We start from the raw sequence: 22,358 nt of genomic DNA on the forward strand, positions 1-22,358 counted from the left end.
CTATATTTCTATTCCCTTTGCTTTTCAGGTCACCTTTATGGTTTATGTGAATCATTTATATTGTTGATAATAATGAATCAAAAGTTATTAAAATTGCTTAAAGAAGGGCAGTGCCTGTGGCTCAATGAGTGGGGCACCGGCCCCATATACTGAGGGTTGTGGGTTCAAACCCGGCCCCAGCAAAACTGCAACAACAGCAACAACAACAAAAAACTGCTTAAAGAAGCAGTACATTTTTAGCATTTTGAAACAAATGGTTTGTGTCACAAAAAACAATAATTAAAAAGCAATTATTTTTCAAGGTTCTTTTGTATTGTTTTGTTTTTGTTTGGGGGGTGTTGTGCTTTCTTTTTGCCTTTACGTCGTATTTCTACACTGGATCTGTTTTTTGTTTTTTCAATGAATCCTGCTCTGTGAAGAAATAAGATTTATTTTGGAAACACTTGTCAGAATGTCCTTGAGCAGAGGAAGAGTTCACTCTTCATTATCTCAGCTACTGAGTCATTATGGGTAGGAATCTTTGTCTCTCCCCAGTCAGTTCCCTTTTCCCCTAGAAGCCCTTTTATCCATGGAATATGGAGTCATTCTGGTATATGGAAGAGGTTGCAGATAGGACTGTGCTCTTCTCAGTGAGAGATTAGGAGAGGAATGGCAAGGAGCTTTGCTAAGTTGGGTATTGAGGGTGTACTTAGAAAATATTACCAATAAATGAAAGTTCCTTAGTAGTAGGACCTCCAGAGTTGATCCCTGCCTACATTGACCACCTCCTTAACGTGACCTAATTTTCATAGACCAGACGTGCACCACATGTATGTGTCAGTACAGCAGGTCTAGTTGTTGTGTTGACCACCTCCTTGTGTCGGCCAGTTTGGTACAGTCCCTTGGGTGGTCAACTTACGGAGGCTTTACTGTAGTTTTATTGTGCTTCTCTGCACAATCTCCAACATACAGAGATTCGTGTGCTCTGATCAGATCTGAGGTTTCTCCCTCTTGTCTCCACCATGTCTATTCCTATTATACTGGACATATTACTTAATATTTCTCAGTTTTCTAATCTGTAAAAATCCATGTAACACTACCCATCTTGCTGATGTTGCTCTAAATTAACTGATAAACCAAAGTGTCTAGCACAGTTTCTAGGCATATATTAATATATGTTATTATCTTTCTTCCTTCTGATAGCACGAGAAACTTCTGATTTATTCGTGGCCCTTTAAGAATACTTTCTAAGAAATGTAGAACAATGTCATGCTAAAATACCAAATAAAACCTAACTGCCCTGGCTAAAAAATAATCACACCACTTTAAAGAAAGAAATTCCATTTCATCATACTCTACAGCTCTGGAAGGCTAGCTCGGGGGGTGGGGGGTAGGGCGGGGGATGGGTGGGAGGGGTTGATTTAATTGGTAATCCAGCATAAAGTGGCCCTTTCTAACCTCCTGAGCCACAAGCAAGTCGACTTGCTTTCTACCCTTTTATCCTAATGCTTGCGGGATAATATAAATTGATCTTTGTAGAGCGTACATGAGGAGAAAACACGTACACATGTGGGTGCACCAAGAGTATTTACACTTTAGTCGAATGGATCCTGGCTGGATTTTGGAATATATTTTTCCTTAAATTTACTGACTTTTAACTTAGCACTCAAGCTGAAGGGACATTTTTGCCATACAAAGTCATATTTAAATAACCAATGACAGTCATGATATTCACCAAGCTAAAAAAATGTCATTATTTCCTACTTTTCCTACAAATGTTTGCCTCAAGAGTCTTTTCTCTTTTTAGTACCCTGCCCAGCTTCTCAACTGCCTGCACCCCACTCTCATTAACATTTAATTCTTCAATTTCTTTGTATTCTGGAGAAATGTCCATATTTTCCCCCCGCATATGTTTTGGTTTCTGGATGTTTCACAGTAATGAAAACCTCCTATGCATCTGTTGTAAATAAATCTTTGAATTGCTAATTGTTTCAGATTAACCCCATAGATCTTTAGCAGCTGTCTGTATGGCACTTTCAGCCCACAAATTCAGTCTGTTTATTCCTGGAACGTTAATCATGAACCATACACACAAGCAGAAAGGTCAGTCTGCCTCTCGGATGGAGTGATGGCAGCCTCCATGCACTCTGTGGCAGAGCACACAGACTCCCATGGCGGGCAGGCTGTGCTAAGCCCCTCCTGTCTCCCCGTATTAGGTGGCTGGGGCTGTCATAACAAACTGCCACTGGCTGGATAGCTTAAACAACCCAATTTATTTTCTTGAAGTTCTAGAGGCTGGGAGGCTGGAAATTTTAGAACAGGATGCCAGCAGAGCTGGATCCTGGTGAAACCTCTGCCCAGCGTGCAGTCGCCACCTTACTGAGTCCTCCTGTGGACTCCCTCTGTGCCCACACACAGGAAAGAGAGCGCTCGTCCCGTCCGCTTTTCCTGTGGACACCAGTCCTATTGGATCATAGCTTCATCTAACCTTAATTACCTCCTTAAAAACCCTGTCTCCAAACACGGTCACATGGGCTTTTAGGGCTTCAGTCTGTGAATTGGGGGGGAACACAACTCAGTCCTTAGCATCCTCTAAGGACTGTTCTGAATGTCTCCTATTTAAGATCCTCTCTCTTTGAGCTCTGTATGCAGGGACACTGATCTCTATGCCCTGTGTTTCCCATGTCCACTGGCTTCTGGTGGGGTTTCACCAGTGGGGTCCACTGGCAAGAAATAGGATTGTTGGAGGGAGGAATTGGGGGCTCAGTTCATGTGCACCTGCCACCCTCCCTGCATGGCCGTGATTAAGGTATCCCTTGCCTAAGTTGTGTTTTCCTGTTTGCCCATCTGTCTCAGCTCCAGTAATTCCCGTCTCCCCGTGCCACTTCAAGCCCGAGAGTAGTTATTGACCCCACACTGTCCTTTGGGGTTTCTCTTCATCATGCTCAGTAAAATAATTCCCTCGAATCATCTGTTTAAGACGTTGCCTTTGTCTTGAAGGGACATCTTTGGGGAGTAGCAACACCTGCTATTCTCTTAACCCATGGCTCTCCCAACACAGTGGATCCCCAGAGGATCCCTGGGCAGTGTCATCGTCCTCCTAGTGGTGTCACCTGTGGGTGTTGGTGGAAAAGAATGACTTGTCTTCATACTTCTTAGGGGGAGCCCCTCTCTGTTTGTAATTTCCAGGCGAATTTGGGGTCATAACATAAAGCCCACCCCATGAGGACACTCAGGACTCATCCTTTCTTGATCAGCTCTAATTCTATTACCAAATCTAGAAAGGCCTTGGGGGCTGGTCTGCTTTTAGATCCTTATACCAAGTTTCAATGAAGGCACAGGAGATTTGGCTGAAAAAATAAATAAATAACCACTAGCCCTCTTCTTGCCCAAAGGTTAATAGCTCAGGCTTTGGCACCTAGAGATTTCGGTCTAGCTCTGGAATGAGTGAGCATCTCTGAGACCCAGTTTGCTCATCTGTGAGAGGATGTTAATCCTGGCTCGGATTGTGCAGAATAATGTTTGCTTTGTTGTTTTTAGTACACAGTGGACCTTCGATGGGTAAAACCTCTTTTGATCCTGACATAAAAAAATTATCTCTTAAGAACTGGCCTTGTATTTTTCCTCGTAATAGAGGGATTAATGTGTGTGTTTCTACTTTTATAAGTAGTACATGGTCATAGAAGGTTGATATAAAAAAGAAAATAAAAGTTCTTTCTGCCCGTCACAGTGGCTCAAGCCTGTAATCCTAGCACTGTGGGAGGCCAAGGTGGGTGGATTGCTTGTGTTGAGGAGATTGAGATCAGCTTGAGCAAGAGCAAGACCCTGTCTCTACTAAAAATAGAAAAACTGGTCAGGTGTAGTGGCAGCTGCCTATAGTCCCAGCTATTGGAAGGCTGAGGCAAGAGGACTGCTCAAGCCCAAGAGTCTGAGGTTGCTGTGAGCTATGACGCCACAGCATCTGTCTCAAAAAAAAAGAAAAAAAAAAGCTTTTTTTGTGTGTGTGTACACACGTTTTTCCTAAACTGAGATCATACTGTATGATGTATTTATTTCACATTCTGCCTACCATTTGTAACTACATCATGAACACAAATATACTTCCTGAATATTCTATTAAATACTCTTTAAAGTTAAAGTATTTTTAAAAGATCTTTTAATTGAATTTTATACATAGTCACACAGTCATAATTTTACATAGATATATAGGTCACTGGGAAAGTTTTGAGATACATTGTGGTACGGTCCATTATTTCTCTTCCAAGCAACGACAGCATCCTTTCTGATTCACCCATGGGGTTTCAACTTGCTCAGCTTATGGGTGTTGCTGGGGGTGGGGGTGGCTTCCTTTGTTTCTGTCCGTAAGGATTTTATGTTTCTTGATTTTGGTGTATCTCAGAACTTGGGAATGACTCTACACACGTGATTGTAGCTTTTGTGCCTTTTCCCTGCTTCGTGATTCTTTATCATCTGTTACAGTGCTGTTTAACCAGGTGGGTGTGCCATCTCATGTGCTCTGTTGTCCTGTCAGCCCAGGCCCATTGACGAGAGATGGGAACATCCTTCCTTCTCTATCATTCTGTCTCTGGGCTCTATGTAGGAGTCAGCACCAGGGCTTCTCAGTCTGATCACTCACACCACAGTGAGGCGTAATTCCTCCTAGAGACTGACAGAGTATTAAACAAGATTCTTAGTTTATGATGGCTTGGTGATTTTTGTATCCTTTGTTGTTTCATGAATATTCTGATGGGAAACTGGGGGGTGGTAAATCTGGCCCAGCTATCTACAGCCACGGCAACCGGAAATTCATGGCCCTCTCTCTCCATGGATTTTTCCCATTCCTGTGTAATCATACTGCATTTTTCCAAGTTCAAGGACAAAAAGAAATTTGCATTCAGGTCCATGCAAATCATGTCATAAATATTCTATTCTTTGAAGATTCAAGGTCAGGGAAGGTTTATCATGGAAACTCTGGATTCTTTGTTGTCTCTTGCACCAGAAATTCTAAGAAAACGTCCCAAACACTTTTCCTTCCACCTGTGACCAGAAAGGTAGAGCCTGAAGGGAAGAAGAGAATCAGCCATCACCAACTCGATGACTTAGGTCTTTGCTTCCTAATTAAAAATGTTGTATTTGGCCTGGTTGTACCCTAGTGTGCCCGCTAGCTTCAAAATGGTGAAATTTCTTAGGGATTCAGCTGTAACTAAGAAAGACTCTTCCCTTTGGCTTATTTTTCTGCTTTCTCCTGAAGGCCTCAACTCAGAGAACCAGACACTTTACTTCATATGTCTGTGTTCTACTTTGCTTCTATCCCTTAACTATTTTAGACCATAGTCTTTTAATTATTTTATTTTTAGCTACCAAATTTTGGCATAAAGAATGTGACTCCTGGGCGGCGCCTGTGGCTCAAGGAGTAGGGCGCCGGTCCCATATGCCAGAGGTGGCGGGTTCAAACCCAGCCCTGGCCAAAAAAAAACAAAAAAACCAAAAAAAAAAAAGGAATGTGACTCCATCTCCTAGCATTGTAACCAATAGTGTTACTGGGTTTGGGTGAAGAAAGTATCTATGATCAAATATGTGTGGAAATTACATTAGCCTCAATCCTGTTCTTAGAATTTTGGAGTGATCACTAACTTATGAAAGCCTCTTGGAGGTTTTGCAAACAAGAAGCTTGTTTAATTTTGTATAATTAAGGAGTAATAAATGTCCACACCATGCAGAGGTAACATAGGTTTCAGAAGGAAGAACATAGTCAGTACCTGCTTCTCCTTCTCACTGACAATGTTGTGTATCTTAGATGCACAACATCGCTACATTCTGTACCTCAATTTCTCACCTGCATAACGAGGACAAAAATGGCACCAATCTCACAGGGTCATAGGAAGAATTCAATCTATTTCATGTATAGCATTTAAAATTATGCTCAAAAAAATAAAATAAAATTATGCTCAATCCATAGATATCGGCCATTATTATTATCATCCTTGGTGCTCGTGTCACTTGCATGACTGTTTTAGTTTATAAAAGCAACTTCTTTTACCACCCCAAATCAGCTTAAGCCCAGCTTATTAAAATAGCATCACATACCCTCTGCAGACTTTTGATTTTGCCATGTGATTCTGTTCTCCTCTTCATCTAAAGCTGTGGTCCTTGTCTTTTCCCATCATCATTGATCTTTCTCTCTCTGTGAACAGGGGCGGAGAGGCCTCGGCTCTGTGTTTGTCTGGGCATCCGGAAATGGTGGGCGGAGCAAAGACCACTGCTCCTGTGACGGCTACACCAACAGCATCTACACCATCTCCATCAGCAGCACAGCAGAAAGCGGAAAGAAACCTTGGTACCTGGAAGAGTGTTCATCCACACTGGCCACAACCTACAGCAGTGGAGAATCTTACGATAAGAAAATTGTACGTGGTATTTGCCTCTCTGTCATGATCTTATCTATTTATCATTCAGTTTGAAATCCAAATGGAGAACCATAAATACATATGCACAAGTAATATGCAAAAATAGAAAGTCAGTTTAGCTGATGATACAAGTACTTGTAAATGTTACTAATTCATTGAAAATGCTTGTCCAGTCATCACCTTGCATTTAGCCTTAGACACAATTAATTTTTAATTTTCCAGGGAACACATGATTAGCCCACATTTACATGGTGAGTTAGTGGCAGCGAAAAAACTGTAATCTAAGCCTGACTCAATGAGCCCAATGTCCTGTCACTCTATCTTCACATTGACCTTTAACCTTAGCTTCATGTTTTGGTTTCTAAGTATAGCCAATTCAGTGTGAAAAAGAAAAATATGTGAAAAAACTCAGAATCCATTGAGACTTTACTTAACATGAGATAAACTGGTACAAAAGGTGATTTTCTAATATGCACAAAAGTTTTCCAGATGGAGAAACATACCAGTTGTTAGGGATCCCCTATTGACCAGTATGTCCTGCTCTCTAAGCATAAAGCCAATTGGCTAAGAGCTCCAGTTGCAGGCCTGGCCTGCATTGAGTTTCTTTCAGTCTTGAGCTGTGTAGTAGCTGGGTAACTCTGGATAAATTACTTGATCTTGCTGTCTCAATATCCTTATTTATAAAAAGGGAACATTTAATAATATGTAGTCCATGGAGTTATTAGAAAGGTAATGAGGAAGTCAATAAAAAGTGCTTATTTGCAGAGTGCCTGCCCCCTGGAGGCTTAAGTAAGCTCTGACTTTGGGGGTGCCCAGCACTGTACCGCTGATAATAAACTTTTTTTTTTTTAGTAACAAGTTATTTTTTTTTATTAAGTCATATACATAGATTATGAATACATTTATGCCTTCATGGGATTCAATGTGTTGATTATTTGTACAAATTAGAGTGCTTACATCCTACTAATTAACATAGCTTTCACCTCATTTACTTAATCACAGTGTTAAGACATTTGTGTTCAATACTTGATAGATTTGACTTGTACCCTTACAATATGCTCCATAGGTGTAGTCCCACCATTAACGCTCCCTCTATTGAACCACCCCCTCCTTTCCTATCTTCCTCCCCTTCCATCCTTCATCCTGGGCTATAGTTGTGATTCATCTCTCATATGAAAGTGTGAGTGATTATAAATTGGTTTTATAGAGGTACTGAGTACATTGGATATTTTTTTTTCATTCTTGAGATGCTTTACTAAGAAGAATATTTTCCAGCTCCATCCATGTAAACATAAAAGAGGAAAAGTCTCCATCTTTTTTAATGCTGCATAGTATTCCATGGTATACATATACCATAATTTATTAATCCATTAATGGGTCAATGGACACTTGGGCTTCTTCCAAGACTTGGCAGTTATGAATTGAGCTGCAGTGAACAATCTGGTGCAAATATCTTTGTTGCCAAGTGGTTTTTGGTCTTTTGGATATACACCTAGTAGAGGAATTGCAGGATCAAATGGCAAGTCTACATTTAGATCCCTGAGTGTTCTCCAAACTTCTTTCCAAAAGGAACGTACTAGCTTGCAGTCCCACCAGCAGTGCAGAAGTGTTCCCTTTTCTCCACATCCATGCCAACATCTATAAAATCCCTCAGTAACAGCATAGAGCAGGCTGATAATAAACTTTGAATACCTTTACAGGTGGCTCTTTTCCTCATCATGGTTCTGTAACCGTCTCAGAATTTGTCTTTCTGAAGTGCAACTAAACTGTGTTCCTGACACTTTTTAGAATTTAGCCTTGTTTTCAGATCTTGCAGATCCATGCAGGTTGGGGTCACTCTAGTGGTGCTATATCTGCCTTTGTCACAGCAGGGAAAATGTAGGAGATAGGACAGTGTCTCCTTCATGTGATTCTTAATCCATATCCACTCGGTTCTGCTTGATTCTGGGCTATTATATGATTGCCATGTTGATTTCTCAGCCACTTCTTACTACTTTCTTTAAACATTTTATAGATTTAATTAAGTTAATATCACCTACTGGTATATATTTCCCCATCTTTCACTGATTTTTTTCATAATGGCTGGGTTTATTATGTGCACATAGGAGTCCATTTGTCAGTACCTCCATCATTCATCAACAAGTATAATTCAGAAACACAAAGTAACATCTAAAAGGATACAATGCAGAGATGATCAAATTTTGGTGTTTCTGGCTTTCTTAATTGCAATGTGATGGCCCCAGGAAATTTTGCCTTCATTATATAACTGTTATAAGCTAGAAAAATCCCTTTGATTTTAAGTAGGAAGACTTTATGTCTTCTACCTCATGGTCAAGGTCAACTACTTCTGAGTGACATTCATTAGTTCTGCATTATGAAATTCCTGATGAAAACTCTCTGGAATAAGAGTGCTCTTCTTTCACCTCTAGAGCCTGAAGTCATCTTAAGTCAGACTTATTCATTGCTTCAAAGTAATTACGTCCATTTAATCAGTCCTGTCATTCCCTATGGGACAATTGGTGTTGGGAGAGTATTGTTAAGTTTTGTAAATGCCTTCTTCTCCAAGAGAAGCCTATAGTCTTCTGGGCAAAATATCAAAGAAAGAAGGATTGCCTGGGTCCCTGGTAGGAGAACACAGTGTGGATAGAGAGACCTCTGAATCACTACTGCAAGATTTACCCCCAGACTTAATATTCGTGTGCCCTTCGTCACTATTTGCTATGATCGTCTGGCAGCTGCTGTGACTTCCATGGCAAGGGACAGGGGAGTCATCTAGGATTCTCCCACAAGTAGACAATTCCTAGCCGAGCTTCTGAGGGAATATGGACACCATGACTGTATGTTAATCTCCTTTCATGGGTCATACACTTTACTTTTTTCTAGTTACTGCTTCAGATAAGATATATAAACTTTTACTTATTCCTACCTTTCATTTACCTGTCTCCTGTTTTCATAGCAGCAATTTACTAACACTTTTTCTCTTGCTTATCTTGTGTGAATCCCCAAATTACCCCAATCAAAGAGGAAATTTGGAAGCAGTTTGTCCCTAGCTTTAGACAGGCTGCCTAGTGGCTAAAGCTTCACGGAGTCTTGACTCCCTCACCTGGGAAATGGAGATGATTCCAGCTCTGACCTCAGGATTTCCATGAAGATAGTCAAGTACTGAGTGCAACATCCCTATGTGGTGCCTGGCATGTACACACAGCTCCCAAGTGGCCAAGACCACTGTTACCTGTCTGTGTACCTCTCTGCATTCTGGGAAGTTTCTCCAGCTTCTGTTAACCGAGGTGCTTCTCGCACCTCCATTTTTCCCACCTATCAAAAACTGTGATCTATTCCACCCACCCCATAAAGGAAGCCCACTGTGATGGTGAACATACATGTTAACAGTCTGAACATGAGTAGACTCGGCAACATCAGCCTTTTATGGTCCAGCTGACCCCTTTTCCTTGGAGATGTCAGAATGACGAATAATCCCCTGTCACGCCTGGGACCTTTCCTTCACCAGGCTTTGAACCCAGAAGCCTGGAGTCCCTCCGTGATGGCTGCATCCTGCTAGTGGCATCTGTGATTGAGTGTTACAGGAATGGCAGTGTCTCCTTTTGTGCTGGGCTTCCTTCCCTGAGCCATTTATTTCCTTTTGTCATTTGCAGCCACTCCAGAAGGGCACGGTTGTCATTCTTTATTCATAGAGCACCTCTGTGGTTTGAACTGAGGCAGTTGCTGGGAATCTGAGGAGAGAGGAAAGAACTCCTCTCTGCTTCTCGAAAAACACATTTGTTACATAAATTTTACTTTTCCTGAACAAAATACCTCCTGGTGGTTCGCAAGCAGGAGGATTTTGCCCTGGGTTTCCAAACACAGGGAAGTCCCTGTCCCTTGGTTCCCTGCCTTTACCACAGTCATAGTTGTGGACCCCAGCGTTAGGTTCATGCTTTAACAGATTTGGATCAGCAATGGCTTTGTATCTTATTACAGCAAACAAAGCACTTTAAGTACCAAGATTACTGTAAGATGCTGTTTTATCAGCTGAATAGAAGCCATTTAAAATAACTAGTTATTTTAAAGCCCTGTTATAAAATAATGCTTTCATTAACATAATTGTTTGCATCTTATTACACATCTCACATGTAATATATTTATGGTTATGTTAACATGTTATAAGTGTCACATTTTTGCCCTTCTAATATGTGCCTGGCACTGCACTATGCACATGTCATGCATCATCTCGTATTCATAAAACCCTGTGCAGGGGGATCATTGTGCCCCCTCTACAGATGAGGCTTGAAAGGCTAAAACAGATATAGCTAACTAGAAGCCAGGAAGCAGATGGAGAAATGGGAGCTGAGGGAGAAAGGAATCTACCTGTGCTTATTACTACTGAACTGTACACTTAAAATGGTAACAATGGTAACTTACATACATATTATTTTATCTCAACTAAAACAAATGAAAATGGGAAAATAAAGAGACACTCAGCTAGTAAGTGGTAGAACCTGTATCCAATCAAGTTCTGATGAGCATCCAGGCCCATCTTGTACCAGGTGTGCTGTCCTGCCCTGACACTGTCCAGGGACCTCCGGGATGCAGCTACGTGAAAGAATGGCACTTTCCTTACCTGTTGCGTGCTCTTCTCACAGTGATAAAAAAGCATCTAGAATATACAGGTTTCTATTGTTTCTCCCTACTTGGTTTACTTCTTTTGAATTTCCTACCTTAACCTCTTCTCATACCCCAATCGAAATTCTTGAAAAAAAAACAAAAGCTGGCATGGATGTGGAGAGAAGGGAACACTTTTACACTGCTGGTGGGACTGCACAACCTTTCTGGAAGGAAGTATGGAGAAACCTCAAAGCACTCAAGCTAGACCTCCCATTTGATCCTGCAATCCCATTACTGGGCATCTACCCAGAAGGAAAAAAATCCTTTTATCATAAGGACACTTGTACTAGACTGTTTATTGCAGCTCAATTTACAATCGCCAAAATGTGGAAACAGCCTAAATGCCCACCAACCCAGGAATGGATTAACAAGCTGTGGTATATGTATACCATGGAATACTATTCAGCCATTAAAAAAAATGGAGACTTTACATCCTTCGTATTAACCTGGATGGAAGTAGAAGACATTATTCTTAGTAAAGCATCACAAGAATGGAGAAGCATGAATCCTATGTACTCAATTTTGATATGAGGACAATTAATGACAATTAAGGTTATGGGGGGGGAAGCAGAAAGAGGGACGGAGGGAGGGGGGTGGGGCCTTGGTGTGTGTCACACTTTATGGGGGCAAGACATGATTGCAAGAGGGACTTTACCTAACAATTGCAATCAGTGTAACCTGGCTTATTGTACCCTCAATGAATCCCCAACAATAAAAAAAAAAAAAGAAAAGAAAAATCAAAAAAAAAACAAAGCGAGATGCTAGTTCCTGTGGCAGCAGAGTTAGAGCCCTAAGCTCCCAATGTCTGGTGTTTCATGTGATATTCAAAGCAGGACGCTGTTCTACACATTACCAGATGTTATTTCATTTGTGTCTATTCTAAAATTTAACCTCCTTCCTCATCTTCGCTAAAAAGGGTTGTTCCCCTCCTCCACTCTCTACTTCTTTTACCTGTTTTTTGTTTTGTTTTGTTTTTTTCCTAGTGTGTTTACAGCTGCTTAACACGACAGTATACAGTTTCTTATTTACTGGCTCTGTTTCACGCTACGATGAAATGTACTTGAGAATGAAGACATTGTTTTGTTCCTTTCCAGAGCCTGAGCTCAATAAATATTTGTACATAAATAACAATCAGGTATTTGGAGGGTTGGAGGCCCCGTGTGTTATGTAGCTGGCCGCAGGAGGACAGGGAGGGGCTCTATTTCTGTTGGAGAAACTCCTTCTTGGCAGGTTGGTGAAAGTCAAACGATATTTGACGGGATATTTAGCATAGAAAAATGCCAGCAGGAATCCTGCTTTGTGATAAAGCTGTTCGTGTAAACTTTCTCTGTGTTAAAGAGCCTAACATATCCCATCTTTAACCACTCACCACCTCCCAAAATTTCTCCCAAGTTCTGTTTTGTAGATAAAGCCCCCTTCTCACCCCAGTGACTCCCATCATGAAATTATCTCTTTCCTTTGGGACTTGATCAGCCCTTGACTTTTCCCCCCATAGTAATTTATCTTAGTGATTGGGATACAGAGTCCATCGTATTACTCCTGGGAAGGGGTCTGTGAGCCAAAGTTTGGAGAATGTATGTTCTGTCGAACCCTCTTCAGATTTCATTTTATTTATATGTGTTCAAAACAAACCTACAGTCAGGGGTATCTCAGGGTTAGCCTGAACGATGGATTCCATGCAGAGGAATTATCTTATTGTTTCTAGTGCTCCTAAGCAGCTCTACCTTTTCTTTTGCAGAAATATCCTGCTCCTTACCCTCTCTCCCTCCCAATGCCCACGTCATGTTTCAAATGCCGTTGCTTTTTGTTTGCCCTGGATTACTCTCTGTCATCTCTCCTGTTGATTTAGAAAATGTCGTCATTTTTCATGAGTAAAAGACTAGCAAATCCAGATGTGTTTAGTTTAGTTGGAAGTTTGGTACATACTCTTTTGAGATGGTTACAAAGTGAAGAAGAAATGTTCTTCCTGCAAAGTTTTGATTTTAATTGTGGCCTGAAGGAGAATCACCATACCTGCCTGCTGGCTTGGGCTGGACCCCAAGGCAGGTTTTGCCATTGCTGTTGCCAGTGGTCTGGGGCTGTTGTCTTTGCCCTCGGGATGACTACGCTCTGGAACTCAGCTTTTTCTTTAGCTGCTATTTCAGGATTTGATATCTTCACCACTTAGCAGCACTTGAGTAGCTGTGTGCCTTTGAGCAAGTTACTTAGCCCCTCTGAGCCTCCATTTCCTTAGCTAATAAATAATACGATATCATACTTGCAGAGTTCTCGTGGGTTTATATTTCATGCTATACACACACATACACTCCTCTTGTACATTGCCTCACTCACTGTGAGTTGCGCATGGTGGCAATTTTAGGAGAAGCAGTGATGCTGGTGGTAACTGGTGACAAATTAAACATTCCTAATCTGAAAATCCAAAATATTCCAGTAAGCATTTCCTTTGAGTGTCATTTTGGCACCCAAAAAGCTTCAGATTTTAGAGTGTTTAAGATTTTGGATTTTTGCATTAGAAATGTTGAACCAGTGTAATGCCTATATTTCAAAATCAGAAAAAGTCCGAAATCTGAAACATGAGTCCCAAGCATTTTGGAAAAGGGGTACTCAACCAATAGTAGTTGCTATAATAGCTACTCTTTAACCACGGGATTGTACACATACACACATAAAAATGAGTATAAATTTATGTGAATTTTGTTTAGATAGTCAAAAAAGAAGTGATCTTGAAGTGTTTTTTGATGAGTGGGAGTGTGTAAAGTAAATATCAAAGAACTCAATTTTAGCGATTCAATTTAGCAAATGAATATTGTGCCTCTGTTGGTGCATGGAACCGAGCTGAACATTATGGAGACACAAAAATGACATAAAATGGGCTCCTTCTTTAGTTGTGGTGACCTCACGTTTGTAAGAAAAGTCTTACATTTGTATTCCACATTGGCAGATTCTCTGACCAACACAGGAGTGGACTTGGTGTGGACTTGTCGTGATTGAATTTTATGCCAGTCTTTGTGACTTCCATGGACACAAAAAGCATTCATTGGTTCTCAGCTTCCTTTTTTATTTTACTGTGCTTAATAAATCAGTTTCTTCTATTTTATTCGTTGACACAGTTAAGATTTGGTTTCTGCCCTTCTCCCTCCTAGCTGTGTCTGAAACAGCTTTCTTGGCACATTTCTAGTCCAAATCAAAATCAACACCAGAAACAGACAGTAGAATCATTTCATGATTTAAAAATATCTATTCAGTTGCTCTTTTAGCAAATACAAGACAATATGGTACCTTCAAAATAAAGCAGATTGTAAGATATCAGAGAGAGAAAAACTCTTAACTGTGGAATTGCTAGAAAGGCTTGTCACTTAAGGCCAAAGTCAGCCTGAACTGAGATTCCCTGGAGAATTGTATCGACGGGCTAAAATCAAAGGACTAATAAGCTCAAATAATGAAATGTGAAATATTAGGAATTAAGAGCTTAGGATGAGAAAAAGTGATGATTCTTCTCAGAAGAGCCTGACGAGACCTGAACAATACCCGCCACTTCTCACCAGAGAAAGATGATATCTCTGATGTTGTGGAGTCCAAAAAACCATCTGCTACTGATCCTTAGAGAGGCTGAAAATCTGATTTGCTGATCAGGACAGCTTTGATCTGGCTCAGGGCCTGGTGTCCTTTCCAGTTTCCATCACTCTGATGGGCACAAATGATATTTTCTTGAGCAATCCAAGAAGTTCTTTGGAGAAAAATTCTGTTTCTGATTTGGGTAGTAAATTGTGGGAATTTGGAGCATGCAAGACGCACCATCAGGATTGAGACCAAATTCTGAGCCTTTTTGAAAAAATGGAATCCAAAGTTAATGCGCTTTATATTTCTGCCTTCGCATATAGAATCTCAGTACGGTCTGCCCCATGTTGTGGACCAACCGTTGAATGCGACTTCCCTTCAAATTATACTGTCAGATCCTGTATGCATGCATTGTGATTAATGGGGTTACCTCATGTGGTTCCAGTTTTCAGAACATCATTTTTCTTCAAGATGGCATGCTCCTTGGTGGTCTTTGCCTTTTCTTTCTCAAGATAGACATAAAAATTCCCTGATACTGTGGCTTCTGTTAATGATGAAAACCCTGCCTTAGATGTTTCTAGTAATTTACACCTAAATATCACCACCACTGACAGTAACTTCCTCTTGAAATAATCCAGCTGGAATTTCCACTGAGCAGGAAGAGAGAGGAGCGGGGATGTTTTTGTTTCTTTTCTCCCCCTTCCTTTTAATCTTCCCCGTTTCCATCACCTTCCTCTCCCACTCCTGTCCGTCCCTGCTCACTACTCTCAAGTTTCACTTAGTTAAAGTGCTTGAAAAAAAATACAGCACAATGATGATTTGGGATTCCACAAGCTTGCCTATACTAATGGCGTTTAACACTTCATGGATGTTTATGTACAAAAGTACTATGTAGCTCTTGATTTAAGCGTATATTCTATGTGTATATACCTGGTGACTAGACATGGATAGAATGCATTGCTGGTGCAAGCCCCACATCATAAAATTTGGATTGTTCACATGTGAGGTTGGGCTGGAGGTGATTATTTCTTACACTCAAAAATGCTACACACACTTGGAGTGTTTATCCTGGATTCGTTTCTGTGCACTGAATCTGTCTGGCGCAGCTGAAGAATAAGCAAGGAGAGCCAAGAGCGAAAACATCATGAAAAATCTTGAATCCAGGCACAAGTCATTGAAAAATATAAAACTTGGAGGAAAGAATGTGACCAGGGGATGAGGTACAATGGGAGGAATGCAGGCACGGTCATCTCTCAATAGCAGCGGATCTGGAGACGTGGAAACAACCTGCCTTGGGTGTGCGAGTGCATTGGCTTAGGGGCGAGGGCTTTGGGAAATAAGGCTGCACATTCACTCACAATTTCAAATGAAGCAGAACTACCATTTTTTAAATGACCCAGCAGTCCCACTTCTGGCCATATATTTGCAAGAATTAAAAATGGATCCTCAACGAGAGTGTAGCACACCCATACACATTTGTAGTATTATGCACAATAGCCAAGCTGCAGGAACAACTTCCATCGGCAGATGAACAGATAAAGAAAATGTTGCATGATGGAATATTATTTAGCCTTAAAAAGGAAGGCAGTTCAGTCATAGGCTACAATATGGATAAATCATGAGGACATTATGCTAAGTGAAATGATCCCCTTATAAAAAGAAAAATACTGTCTGAATTCCACTTCTATAAGATACCGAGAGTAATCATACACTATACGTGGAAACAGAAAGTGGAAGAGTGGTTGCTAGGAGAGAAGGGATAATACAGAATTGTTGTTAAGGAAGTATAGAGTTTCAGTCCCACAAGATGAGAAATGTCTAGTAATATTGTGTGACAATGCGTATATGACAATATGTTAATATACTATATGTATGTGAAACTATACTATGCACATGAAATTATTTGATGGTAAACTTATATGTTTTTAAAACAATAAAAGGTACCTTTTAGATGTCAACAATTTAAAATCCAGACACTTTCTTATTGTAGAAGTAAGATAGACTCCTTTGACCCAAATATCCTGCAAGCATCAGATGCGGAAGTTCAGTAGATGTCTGGCAAAATCTGGGAACCAAGAAACAATTTCTCTTGCTTGTCAAACACGCTCTGTCAGTTTTTGCACATCAGCCGTTTAGTCAGGAAAACAGTTCAGGATCAACCCCTTCCCACAGCACCGTATTGTGTGGTTCTGTATATTTTTGTTCATACTCCCACTTCTGTTGGGTCAGCACCCTTACCTACCCGTCACACATAATCCGCAAACATTAGAGAAACAAAAGAAAAGAACTGATGGTCCCCTGTGAAACTAAATGGGCCAGGTTCATGGGGGACCACCAGTTCTGTAATATACCAGCATACACGTAATGCTGTAATTGCATGTCGAGCGCTCTGGCATCGACCTTATTTTTAGGATTCTTGTTTAATCTTTGAGGAAGTCTTGGTTCTTTTATAGATCGAGTCTTCTAGATCTATAAAAGAATCTGCTCAGACATCCTCATGGGATATAGAAAAAACTTCTAAGTGAGCGCCGCCCCCCACCCCCGAGTTATGCAGCACTTTCTTCCTGTGAAGATCAAACCAAATTCAACTAATCGTCACACTCTTCTTTGTGTGTATGTGGGTATGTAAGAGGCAGAGTCTCATTTTGTTGCCCTCAATAGAGTGCTGTGGCATCATAGCTCACAGTAACCTCAAACTCTTGGGTTCAAGCGATTCTCTTGCTTCAAGAGTAGCAGGAACTACGGGTGCCCCTCACAATGCCGGGCTGTTTTTAGAGACGGGTTCTTGTTCTTGTTCAGCCTCATTTCCAACCTGCGAGCTTAGGCAATCCACCCACCTCAACCTTCCAGAGTGCTCGGGGTTACTGCGTCTGGCCCATCACATTCTTCTTGAAGTGGGAAGGACAGGACTTTGTTTTCCACCAGGCAGATCTCTCTTCACCTTTCTGCTGATGATTCACATCAGTTTCCTTATCTGTAATATATAATAACATTATATGTTGTTTGATATATTCTTGAGGCCAAAGAAAGTTTTTCTAGGGTGGCACCTGTGACTCAAAGGGGTAGGTCACTGGCCCCATATGCCGGAGGTGGTGGGTTCAAACCCAGCCCTGGCCAGAAACTGCAAAAAAAAAAAAAAAAAAAAAGAAAGTTTTTCTAATGTCTTCTAGAAAGGATAACGAGCCCACTAACTCATCTCATAACTTCCTGCGTTCTCAATGGAAGTGGTAGTCGCTGTGAGGTAACAAAAATGGATTGTTGTCAGGGAGGGAGGATTTAAAAAATCTTAGAGATATCACAGTGATTTCCAGAGTCATATTCCATAGTATTTAATTTCTCCTGCAAAGAAGAATTTAAATTTGGTCTTTTTTTTTTTTTCCTTTGTGACAATAATGAAACAAAAATTGAGAGACATTGCCCTTGGTAGATGGTAATGTTATTCAGCCACAGCTGAAGTGAACTGGAGTTAAGCCAAGAGGATAAAAATGATGTCGTTCTCACATTTTGATTAAAAAATAAAAATGGAACAATAGCTAATCTTCTATAATGTACCAGCATACACTTTGTGCTGTAATTGCATATCAAGCACCCTGGCTTCAGCCTTATTTTTAGTACCCGTGTTTCATCTTTGAGGATGTCTTGGTTCATCGTGCAATATTTCTATGAATTCTAGAAACAGGCCCACAGGCAAAAGTTCCTCCTATGGCAAAGTGTGCTTTTGGCTTGAAATCTGTGGCACTCTCAAGATAACAGTTGTGGGAGAGCAGGAACTAGGAACTTTTATTCCTGGTGCTGCCCCTGCCTGGCTCGGTGACTGGATATGGATTCAACAGGTTTGATTATTTTAAAATGTCGGAGTTTTAAGTTGGTTCTATCATGTGTAGAACACAAATGTCCTAATGCTATAATTGGGTAAATGAGATGAAAGCTATGCTGATTAGTATGATGTAAGCACTCCAATTGTACAAATAATTGACACACTGAAATGGGCATAAATGTATTTATGATCTATGTACAAAAGACTTAATAAAGAAATGAAAAAAATAAAATAAAATGTCGGAGTTTTAACCAGGATTGGTTCTAAGGTGAGGCAAGAAGGGTAGCTACAGTGCAAAATTTAAGGAGGTATTTGCATGACTTTTATGTTTCAAGCCATGGGCTCACCTTGGTCCTGACTCTGGTTTTAACAGAAGTAGAATTCAATTTCTAAACTTTTTGTAGTTTATCTACCCAGGCAGTTCTCTGGAAGTGATGTGGTTATAGGAATGTAGAAACAAGGAATTCAAAACAAATATTTCAGCACCCTCCACTGCAACTTCTGTAAGCAAATTGCTTTCTACTTGCATGTGACTCGTGCTGACCCCAGAGATCTAAATTTCTCACTTCTGTCTTCTATTTAGATCACTACGGATCTGAGGCAGCGTTGCACGGACAACCACACCGGGACATCAGCCTCAGCCCCCATGGCGGCGGGCATCATTGCGCTGGCCCTGGAAGCCAAGTAAGCCTTGATCTCTATATATCTTCACTGGTGACAACCCTTGACCTCAGGGAAAATTTACTCCTTTCCTTGTAAATAGTCCCTAGCATGATAACCTAGAATATAATGTTCCCCATCCTACCTTTAAAACTTCAAAGGTTTGGGCTTTAAAAAAAAAAAATTCCCCCATATTAAGAAGAAGACTTTTTTGTTGTTTTATATGCTTAAAAAAAATCAAAGTGTGTAATTACTTTATTATGGAGTCATAATGGAGCATGCCAGTTGGCTCCAGTTTTTGTGCCTTGTTGAAGTTTTTATTCCAGTCTGAGAATGTTCCTGAGCATTGCAGAGAAGTTAGGTCTGCCCACTTCTTGTCCCTTTCTCTGCAGCTCAGGGAGACAAGTCAGAATCCAGCAAGATAGCCCTGTCACAAGTGGCTTTGGAACAGAATACGTCAAGGTCATATGCCAGGAAGCAGGAACAAGGACAACCCACTTATCTCAAATCTTGTAAAATTTTATGTCTCAAAGATCACTTCAAAAAACCCTTGTGGGCTATTTGTAAAATAGATCACCTTCTCTTTTCTCGCTAAGATAAAATAGATTAATTTGTCTTAACTTTCTGAAAACCTAATACAGATCTAAAATCTCTTGTCCTTTAGTTTCCAAATCCAAAATGCCCAGAAAACTGAATGTTCTTTTGCAAATTTACCACTCAAATTCATTTGATAGCGAAGTTTTCCCTGAGCTCATCTGAGGCTATATACTGTCTTTATTTATTCCATTTATTGTGAAAATTTCTACATTTCACTACAGAAATATTTATGTATTTGATTATGAAATGCTGGCTCAGACTCCACTGAAAGTTTTGTGTAATATATGTGATGAACGCCATCTCTGAAAAAATCTTGAATTCCAAGCACATCTGGTCCAAGGATTTTAGAAATGAGACCAAGGGCCTATTCTATGAGGCTCTCCCTGAAGGAGGATCCTAAGAAACAAGAACTGAAATAATAACATAAGTGTTTTTCCAAAAATAACCTTGCACCCTACCCTAGGGAGGGAGGGAAAGTCTCCTTCATCTAGTTGCCCTCTGCAGTAGAGCCATAGTCACAGGTGACAGGAGCAGGGACAACAGAGACTCAGGTATTATAGTGAGAAAGGTGTTAAGTCATTCTCAGGACACAGGTGGCTTCTGGGCATTGATAACTGCCCCTCTGCAAAGCAGAGAACATGGGTTAGGGCAGTTGGGTCTTGATATAATGTGGATTTGGTTAAATTGCTAAGTCATATAAAGCCTTGTATTGAAACAGTGATAACTCATGGTAGCGTATCTTTGGATGTCCTCTTGTCTAAGCCTTGACATTGAGAGATATCGAAGCCCCCTTGGACATTGGAATTTCTTTCTTTTGATAAGGTTAAATTTGAAGTCATTTCAACATAGTATATCTTTTAAGGTGTGAACATGTGAGGTTTAGCAAGGAATTGGCACTTGTTCTATTAACTTCTCACTTAACAACTTTTCACTAGGAGTGCTTTGGCAGAAGTCTCAAGTGTGTTTTTAATTTAGTGGACACTAAATATAGAATTTTTGAAAAATACATTCTTTTTATTCTGAAATTCTAGTGTGTTTCTCTGGAATATTTTTCTGTCTACAAAATATTGAAGGAAAAAAAATCAGAAATTCCTCACCCCAACAAAAAGGCTGTGACTTCATACTGAAACTTGGCTATCTGATGCTGTGACTGTTGCTGCACAGATTTAGAGAATACTCAGTCCTTTGATATCTTACTGTAACACTATTATCTTCAACAGCAATTCTATAAATCATTTAAATAACCTGAAACGTGAAATCCTTACTTTATTTCTCAAACAGCTCACTCTGTAGATAAGGTCACTTGGGTCCTGGGGAACATTTGAAAGATTGCAACTGTTTTGTTTTCTTTTGCATGTTGAACGTTTTTTAAAGAATTCTTTTTGCGGAAGCTGTGATGGGTGGAAAGAAGTTCTCAAAAATCCAGGCTACCTGGAGAATCTACTCTAATTTAAGATGTTAGCAGCTCAGTTCAATCATGGGGCCAAAATGGATGGTAAACTAGCTGATAAAATGAGGAAGAATAAACCTTTCCTTGTCACTCCACTAGTTTATTCTATAGGCCAGTCTTTGCCTGTAAGTGAAGCTGAAAATTATGGGAAAGAGGTCTGAGTACTAGAGTGGGTCAGGGATTGATGTGAAACTAGCCTCTGCAAGCAGTGGGCCTCTAACACAGGCGACACATCTCTAAAATTAAGAAATTGTAGAGAAGAGCGAATGTAACAGTGACCAAGGAGCAGGTGCTCTAAAGCTAAGCTGGACCCTTGCAGCTGTGCCTCACCCATTTCCTGTGCCGTCTCCTCTTATGTTATTTCTTCCCAATAGTATATGAACCTTGGTATTTTCAGACTTAGCCATTACTATCATGACTTAAATAGCCAGATCTATAAGATACTTCCTTGTAAGAGCTGAGGAGAGAAAGCCATGGTGGGCAGAATTATGACTCGGGGCTCTGCAGACATGCACAGCCTGCCCTCGCCAGGGTTCACTGAGTAACTGGAGGGCAGAGCCTTCAGGTGAAAAGCTGCCGGCAGGATCTTCCAGTCTCCATGTAACTGCTACCCAGCTATCCCTGCACTGTAAGGAGAAATGCATTGTTTCTCTGAATATCACTACAGTACAGTATTTACTCAGTCAGAGGAGCATCAGAGAAATCACCCACATCCTAAGCTTCCCAGCCTGCTTCCTATGTCCCCCAGGCACTCGCCAGAAATAGTAGGACTGTGGCTCCTACAGTGGAAGCTTCTTCTACCACTGGCCTCCCTGCTATTTGAAAATCTTCTCAGGAAACAAAGGGAAAAGAAAGCAAGTATGAAACCTAGAAATATATAAGCTTCAAGAGTCCAGATATCTTATCCAAACTTAACAAAAGTTTGATCGTGAAAGAAGTTTGCTGTGACTACTAATAGGACTCCCAGGCCTTCCTTTTCCTATAGGATCGTAAGAACACGTGTTGCAACAAACCTCACTCTGATACCCCCGGACATTGAATAAAATGTTGTGCTCCCAAGACTGGGCAAATTCTCAGTTCCTCTGAAAATCTGCCTTCTTTACTGGGGTTTAAGCCCCTTTGGATGGGATTGCGTTAAGCTCTATAGCTGCCGAGGACAGTCTCATTACCATTCTTACCAGGTTGCGGTTCTGTGGAACTAACCTTACCTATCTAGTAAATTCATTGA

At 40.6% G+C, this 22,358-nt stretch overlaps 1 protein-coding gene across 4 annotated transcripts in view; it reads left to right on the plus strand.

Annotated features, from left to right (window-relative positions):
• The window catches only part of PCSK5 (proprotein convertase subtilisin/kexin type 5), a 466,549-nt gene that overhangs the window by 185,289 nt on the left and 258,902 nt on the right, over positions 1-22,358 (plus strand). For all 4 annotated transcript variants that reach the window (XM_053575543.1, XM_053575548.1, XM_053575551.1 and 1 more), the window contains exons 8-9: positions 6,174-6,386; positions 19,007-19,107. In XM_053575543.1, the coding sequence (XP_053431518.1) occupies positions 6,174-6,386; positions 19,007-19,107 (314 nt within the window). The remainder of the gene's footprint in view (positions 1-6,173; positions 6,387-19,006; positions 19,108-22,358) is intronic.

This window comes from Nycticebus coucang, chromosome 2, assembly GCF_027406575.1.
Source record: "Nycticebus coucang isolate mNycCou1 chromosome 2, mNycCou1.pri, whole genome shotgun sequence".
Lineage (NCBI taxonomy): Eukaryota > Metazoa > Chordata > Mammalia > Primates > Lorisidae > Nycticebus > Nycticebus coucang.